Consider the following 8369-nt stretch of genomic DNA (forward strand, 5'->3'; position numbering starts at 1 on the left):
TTTTTTTTTTTTTAACTGGTTTTGTTTTTAGGTGAAGTCGTACAGATTCATAATCTTCAGGATATAAAGAAGAAACCAGATTCAAAATAGAAAAGACAGCAAACTAAAGAGCAAAAATTAATAAAAACTCTTTATTCCCCCTATAAAATCCACATCCTTTAGGCACAAATAAGGCAAACGAATGTGACAGACATTTAGTAATTTAGATTAAATAGAATTAACCAAGTAGTATAACAATATACTGACTAATCATTTTGTACATTCAAAGAGTGTGCAACTACATAAAAAATATGTAATTCTGAAAAAACATGCAGAAATAATCCCTTTTTTCATTTAAAAAAACATAAAAAATTCTATCTTTGCAATCATCCACATTGTTTTCAGGACTTTCCACTTTAACATCGTGCTCTGGTTTTTAATTACAAGCATAGAATAAAGAACTGAGATTTTAAACCTGGATCTGTTCCCTTTCTTTTTTCCTGGTGTTAGGATAATAATGATGGGGAGAGAACACAAATTGCTCAAGTAAAAGATCCTTTGTGCTCCATGTTTTAATGTTTTTAAAGTTGTGCTGCAACAGACTTCTAATTTTGCCTGGAAAACGATGGACACATTTGTCAAAATCCTAATAAACCTAAATGCTGATGAAACTTATAATGTTAAGCTCTTGAAGAATCCCATCCAGAACAGCAATGAGCAGCTCTTCTGTCCTTAACATCGATGTTGGAAGGAAACAGTGCATCTCACATATCCTCTTGTATCACCTCTCTTTTGCACTCCTGTAAGTTCTCCCTTCTGTCTTCCGGAGCTTTTTTGATGGCATCCTCCAGGACTTTAGCTACATCTTCCAGACCACTCACCTGAGGGGTTCTGTATTCAAAGAGGAACCCCCCAAACTGACTGACGTGGCAGCTTGGGTTCATTAGGCCACAAAGGAAGCGCAGAAACAAGTCATACTGGCCCAGAGGAGACTGGAGAGTTTGGTACACAGCACACTGAACTAGGCTTGAAGCTTTACATGGATGAGCTTTGGAAGAAGACTGACGGAAGAGAGTGGAGAAGTTAAACTTTCCACTTCCTGCAGACTCAAGCACGTTCTTTGAGTCCTGGTAGAACACTACAAAGACGTAATAGGCAGCCATGTACTCCTAAAGCAGAGAGAACAAAAGAAAGTTAGTGTTTTTCACACAGCAACAGTTCTTAGACTTATCACTGAAGATATGTGCAAAACATTTTAACTATCACTATGTGAAGCAAATGTGTCAGAAAATACATTTTAGACAAATCAAGTGATATTTTAAAAAACTGGATTCAAAAATGACCTTCCACCTGCTTCTACAGATTTGTTTGAAGTGAAAGTTACAAGAACCAAACAGATAAAAAAAAAACCAACAAGATTTTTACGAGTATTTAACTGATGAAATAATTCCAAATTTACAGAACAAGCTGTCTGTTTATCATTTCAGAAAACAGGACAGCCAGTAGACTGATGAAAACTATTGCAAGTGAAACAAAGGAAATGGGGGTTTCTAAAACGTGAGCAAATAAAAGCAACAAACAAAATATTTTTTGTTGCCGTTATTATTCGAATCATACACAAAACAGAGATTCTGAAAATTATCTCAATTGAAAAGATTGAAGGCTCTGTAGTGCTCATAATAGAAACATTTCAACTGTGACTGTTTGAGTTTTTCTTTAACAGCTATATTCAGTATATGAAAGACTTGGTGTGATAGAATTCTGGCCTGACACAAACAGCAACTGTTAATTTCTCTTCAATAATCAATTTTGAGGAGATGCCATCCATACGTCCATGCCAAATCAGAGTCCCTGTTGACCTCTTTAGATGGAGCTTTAAAAGTGCTGTGTGTTGGTCATTGCCACATTTTTGACAATTTAAAATAAACTTGTTTAATTCCTGAAATTATAGTCTAAAACTGTCTATGTGCTGCCACCTACAGGTTGAAACTGTTAACTTCCTGTTGTAACTTCTCGCGAGACTCTGTTCTATCGCGAGATCTCGACACTTTCGTTTTGGGCGCGCTCTGCCCTGTGATGGCTTGTGATGAGCGGGATAGAAATAAAAGGAGTGCAAAGGAAACGAACGTCGTGTTTGTTGGATTTTTCAGAAACGACGTATTACAGTTAAATTTTATGATTGTTCAGCTGCTGTAAGTCCCACCTGATTTCAGAGGTTTCAGAGATTTCAGGTGTTTCTATGATGAACATTACAGACCAAACTCAGCGTTTTAAACAGGAAAATTAGTTGAATTTGTGACTAATATTTCTTTGCTGCAGATAAATGTTGCTAGCCTACATGAACCGATTCAACTTTTGGATTCTGTGTAAAAAATGACCCGTTTAGTCTGAGCCCCTCAGTAAAGGTGTTAACTTCCAAAGCACTTTACCTGAAGGGTATAATGGATGAAGCTGAACCTCCTCTTGTTTGAAACTGCAGGGAGCTCAGTGCAGAGACCTGTTAACATCACCACCTCTCTCAAGTCCAGCTTATACTCCTCCAAGTCCTCCGTAGAGAACACGTCTGTGTTCCTTCGCAGCATCTCCAGTGCCATTTTCCCCATCGATCTTAGCATCTCTTTGTCTGCATCAGACCACATCTGTATGGAGAATTGAAAACATGTCACGGACTATAAAATGAAGTTAATATTTTTTTTCAGACTAAAGGAGGCACATTTAATGATCCTTACCGTCTTTACTTCTGGTTGATAATAGTAAAAACTCAGCCGACGGTTTAATTGAATGAGAAAAAGGTTGGTGATGACTGGTGTCAGTCGAGGAGGGTTTTTCCCGTAGCTTTGACGTTTAAAGAAGTGAGGATACATGGTGGCCATAATCCAACAGGCAAAGGGCTGGTGAGCAAGAATGCGAAGTGTCGGTACTTGCTGGTAATGCGACAAAACCCTCTGTGCCACCTCTGGTGTAAAGCGTCTCCTCATGTAGTCTTCTTTCATCTCGTCGCTGTAGGCAGGAGGAGAAAAACTTTAGATTTCTGAATAAAAGCCGAGTGACTCAGTCAAAGTCGCACAGACCTGAACAACTGTATTTCTGTGAACACATCTATGAGCACAGGCGGGATCTGTAAGATGGCGGGCGGTCTCCCCAGGATCCAGACACGGGCGCCAGGAAGTAGATTGCCTCTGACGATGTTCACGATCAGGACCTCAGGAGGTGCTGCTGTTCTGATGTCCTCTAGAGGAGGAGTGTTCTTGGAATGGAAATAATAATAATTAGGGAGGGTTTGATACTGCACAGTGGTTAGTGCTCCGGTTCTAATCCCAGCTGGAACCTTTCTATGTGGAGTCATGTCCTCCTCATGCATGTGTGGGTTTTCTCTGGGTATTCTAACTTCCTTGGTTTAATTGGTGTATTTAAGTGTGTAATTGTGTGAGTGAGATTGTGAGGCCCTACAGCGGACTTGGGATCTGTCCTAGCCCAACAATAGTAGCTGGGTTGGCTCCAGCAACCATGTTATCGTAAAAGGGATTCAATGGGTTCTGAAGATGGATGGATAGTGTGATACCACTTTTTTTAATCAAGTAAAAATCTCTGAAATAGTAAATACATACCACTTCGTATGACAAATTTGAACCAGAAAGGTCTCCATCTTAACGTCAAAAAAGTTATTTTAGCGTTAATGGTCGGTTCCTCCTACCCTTGACCCATAGGTTGACCCGTAGGAGTGGAGGGTCATAGAGTGGAGCAGCTGCACCTTATAGACCCACTCCAATAAAAAAAAATGTTTTTGGTGTTTTTAAGATGTTCTTGTGGCATTTTTCTCATGATGGAGGACATAAAGAAAATAATTTGAGACTAAAACTGCATTGCTGAATATTTCTTTATTTAAATCGTGATGAAAGCAGATAAAAACCAGCAGCTTGAAAAAGCTCAGGTTTGTGATGCATCAACTGCTCCAGTCTCTCTGCTTTGCTCCAATTCTGATGCATCCACTTGCAGGTAAATAGATCCATATACGTCATCATTTTCCTTGCCTAGGCTGGAATCTGGGTCATAACTGTACGGCTGGATAGCTCCAATATTGCTGAGCGCTTTTTTGTTAATTTAAATGTTAACTTAGGGTTGTGAGGAGCTGCAAGCTAAAGGGTTGTTTGGATAACGGTCCTGCCTCAAAATCAGAGAACCACTGCAGTGTGACAGGACAAAACGCTCATATTAGAGTTGTATTTTCTCTGCTGATCGGGTCACTGAAAATGTCAAGTGCCAAAAGCTGAGTTCCTGATCGGCTGATGCAACGCAGCGATTTGTAAAACTTCAGATAATTACATTTTGGCGGCGGCAACTGACCCGCGATTCGTCACTCAAATCAAGCTGCTGGCAGATCTTCGCGCTGCGGCAGTTGCTCAAATCACGCCATGGGGCTTCAATTTGCCTCAGAGCGCGCCTGTACCATTGACATAACATTCAAACTGGCAGCCTCTGATATGCGATTTGCATTCGGTGCATATCCAATCCAGTCATTTTTCCTGGTTTTGGTCCAATACCAATATCAGATAGACACATCACTAATAATATTTCATTTCTAAAGACAAAGTCACTCAATAATTTACAGTTTAGTAAAGCTAAAAATGTCAATCCTAGTAAAGTCATTTGTCTGACACAATCTGCAATTGGGTTTACAGAATGGTTAGTGTCTCTTACCAGCCAGTCCACAGAGTCCTGGAAGGAATCCAAACAGTCCATGATGATGAGAAGCTTAGAGTGGTCCTTCTCCTCCAGGTAACACTCCAGGTTTTTAAAAGCGGACGTGCAATTGTTAATCATCCCGAGCAGAGAAACATCCTCAGAGTCAGATTTTTTCAAAGACCAGAATCGATGGAAGGGAAGTCTGATGATGCACTCCAGATCCTGCAGAAATTAGAAAAAAAACAACTGATAAACCATCATTGATGTGATGGGGGGGTCTCCTGGAAAAAAAAAATAATTCTCCTTTAGCAGAAGAGTTTTGTTTTTTTTTGTCTACAACAAACAAAAATGAAGCTTTAATCTCATTTTCCCCCTTCTTCTTAATGTTTGATTCCTTTTCTTCCATCTGTGACAGTTTTACAGAAAGTTTCATCAAATGTTTACACCTGAGCTCCTATGTTTATGTTCTAACAGTTGAAAAGTTACAGTATGTTAAAGACTTAGAACACCGGAGACACCTCAAGTGTTAAAGGGTTAAACAATCATTGTATGCTCTTCATGTTACAGCAAACGTTCGTTTTGTTTTTCTTACCCTGTTAGCCGTGGTCTCGGCCCAGTCCAGGCAGAACTTTGACGTGTGGAGGGTCATTCCCGATCCTGGAATACCAGTGGTGGCTACCGTTCTGACGGGGGTGCCGTCGTCTTTGGTGAGCCGGAACAGATTCTTTAAGAGGGTGAAGGATTCCGGGTCGGGAACTTCCAGAGGCGTGATGGGCTTTGACCGGAACTCATGGCTCGGATCAATCGCTCCGCAGATGCGCGTGGAGATCTTGGGCTCCACGAAGATCTGGTTCAGACTGTTCTGACTTCTAGATTCAACGAGGCCCTCAAAAACAAACTTCTTTTTCCTGTTTATTTCTTCCGTTAGGCGATAACGAATCAAAGCTGTTGGCAGAAAAGAAGAAAAAAATTAAAACCATATATAATACAATATGTATGCATTATATGTACTTGACAAATGGGGAGGGAATGTTCTAAAAAAAAGAATAGTCTTGGGTGGTCAAATATTGACCTTAATCGGCATTTCATATTTGATTCCCACAGACATTTTCATGTCAGCATATTTCTCTCTTCAAACAGATTTACCATAACCCTTGTGCTATCCTAGGCATGGGTCATCTGGACCCCACATGACAGTGCACTTAACCTTTTTTTTTTTTAAGGATTTTTCAACTTCACTGGTGTCAGTGGCGGACATCAAATCCTGTCCACCTTTGTCATGGGAGGATCACACATCAATATAAACGTTGGATCATCTGAACTCCATAAAATAGTTAAATATGTTTTCTAATCTCTCATTTCTTATCTGTTTTTTGTATTTCTATAGTTGTATTTTACCTGATTTCCCCTCAGCTTCATCTGCTCCTCCTGGTTCTTTCTCCTATATTCAGTCCTCTTCATCATCATTTGTGCAAAGAAACACTAAAAGGGGATTTTAGTGAAAGCTGATCCCCTTTTTCCTCACAAAAGTATGATCTGTTTGTCATCTAAATGAAGCAAAAACTCTATTTCTGCTTGACTAATCATCTCACAGAGCAACAGGGAGAGTCATTTGATACTTGCAGAACTGTGGGAACTTCACTAATTCTTTCCACATGGATATGACAAAGTGAAAACGCAGGAGCACAGTGAAAGCGACATAAACTGCTGCTTCAAGTCGAGGAGAACCAAGTCTGAAACTGAGAAGGATGAAAATATGATGGAAATGACTGGAAAGGAGAGGATTGAGCACGGATCATTGAGCTGCTCTGATGTTTGGTGAGCTCAGACATGTTCTGTCCCTTATCAACTTCAGCAACTAACTACTTCCTGTTGGCACAAACCTCATCCTCAACGTTTACTAGCCACACTTGCATCTATTTTTTAAAAACTGTCTAGAACAGAACAGTCAAAGCAATCCTGTCTGCTCTTCATCGCGTATCAAAATAAATAAAAATCGTTGGAAGCCCCAAAAATCAAAATATATCAGTGCATTCTGGTTGCATTTTGAGATCACACATCTGCAAAAATGTGAAGGAACTCACAGCTTCTTCCATGAGAAAGGTGTATGAATTTGTCCTGTGCTCTAAAGTTTCACATTATAACTGGTTATGTCTGAATCCTTTCACTATTCACTCTTAGCACATTATTTAGATCAGAGGTCCCCAACCTTTTTCAGACCACAAACCGGCTTAGATTAGACAATATTTTCACAGACTGGTCCAGATGGGACCAAGGTTGGTATTTTTAAGATTCTGGTTTCTAAAATTTATTTTCTAAAATAAAATGCTATTGCAAGAATTGTTTTAAAGTCTAAAAATATAAGATATATTTTTTTAACAGATCATGAAGATTGAATCAAACAAAGTTGTTGATTTGCAGAAGTCGTTTCTGATTTGAAATAAATCCTAAAAATTAACATCACATAATTTTGTCCCTAAATAATCCCATTTTAACACTCAATCCAGGCTCCAATTTTCTTTCAGGGCTAAAAGGTTGATCATATTTAGACTTTACAAAAATCCTCATTCATTGGGTATTTTTTAAACATTTTCTGTGCTAAAGTATCTGAATTGATGCCAACTTAATTCAGCCTTGCTGCAGGAAAATTATCAAATGTCTCTTTTACAAGTTTCCTCAAATCAGCAACTTTATTTCATAGAAACTTCATTCTCTGTAAAATGTTTGTGGCTGGTTTGAACTTTGTGATGAAGATTTTCCCTTTGACGTCAAAATGGAGGCCAACAACCGGACACTAACTTCAGCTACGTCTGACTTTTAATGTATGATGGATAAATAAAGCAAAATAAATGGATAACCGCCGTAAAACTGGTTATTTTCTAAACATGGCATAAACGTGAATCCACCGTGTCTCCAACTTTATAATCTGCTAATTATCTCCGCTGCCGGGGGGTTGGGGACCACTGATTTAAAGCGTTCGCCAATTTGTCTTCTTTTTCACATCAACAATTCCATAATCCAGCACCATGGAGAACTTCAGACAAAGCTCAAAATGTTTGAAAAAATGTAGTCATTGGTTTGCACGTACCTTTCATGCAGACTTTCTGTAGTTGTGCTGCCTCTGCTTTCATACCACTGGAGTCCAGACAAGAGATTGTAAAGTGCAATGTTTTAAAATGACCTGCAAAGTCAGATGTCAAAACTGAATTAATCTTAATTGTAAAACCCACAAACAGAGTTAGCAAAACCACAGACTGTCACAGCTGCAGCGGAATATAGAGATTTAATCCACTGATAATTTTCAACAGGTTAATCCAATAGTCATGCAGCTTTTTTATCCCTTCATTCTTTGCCTTAAAGACCCACTCTAATGAAAATTGTGTTTTTGGTGTTTTCAATGTGATCAGGAGTTGAGCTAAAACTTAACTCCTGCTGCTCTGCAGAAACTATATCTTTTAGAAAACAATAAAACAACAGGTTTTTGGATTTTGGCTAAAAACAACAATCATAATAAAAAGCCAGTGGGAATACTTTTAAAATGATATGAGTAGTAATAAAAAAGCTAACAGTTTGAATAAATACGAAGTTGGTTAAATTAGGCAATTATTCTAATCAATGCTGCACACAATTGTCTACTTGTTACTCAGAGGCAAAGTTCTTAAAATATTTAATTGCATTTACTTGTACAGATTTTAAAATTAGATTCT

At 38.7% G+C, this 8369-nt stretch overlaps 1 protein-coding gene across 1 annotated transcript in view; it reads right to left on the reverse strand.

Moving 5' to 3' along the window:
• nlrc3l (NLR family, CARD domain containing 3-like) overlaps positions 1-8369 on the reverse strand; it is a 12970-nt gene continuing 4601 nt past the window's right edge. The window contains exons 6-12 of the mRNA XM_024277917.2: positions 7751-7843; positions 5255-5607; positions 4678-4884; positions 3051-3226; positions 2709-2979; positions 2409-2618; positions 1-1148 (exon numbers count right to left, since the gene is read on the reverse strand). Of these exons, the coding sequence (XP_024133685.1) occupies positions 744-1148; positions 2409-2618; positions 2709-2979; positions 3051-3226; positions 4678-4884; positions 5255-5607; positions 7751-7843 (1715 nt within the window). The 3' untranslated portion in view covers positions 1-743. The remainder of the gene's footprint in view (positions 1149-2408; positions 2619-2708; positions 2980-3050; positions 3227-4677; positions 4885-5254; positions 5608-7750; positions 7844-8369) is intronic.

Source organism: Oryzias melastigma, linkage group LG13 (genome assembly GCF_002922805.2).
Source record: "Oryzias melastigma strain HK-1 linkage group LG13, ASM292280v2, whole genome shotgun sequence".
In the NCBI taxonomy this organism is placed as follows: Eukaryota; Metazoa; Chordata; class Actinopteri; order Beloniformes; family Adrianichthyidae; genus Oryzias; species Oryzias melastigma.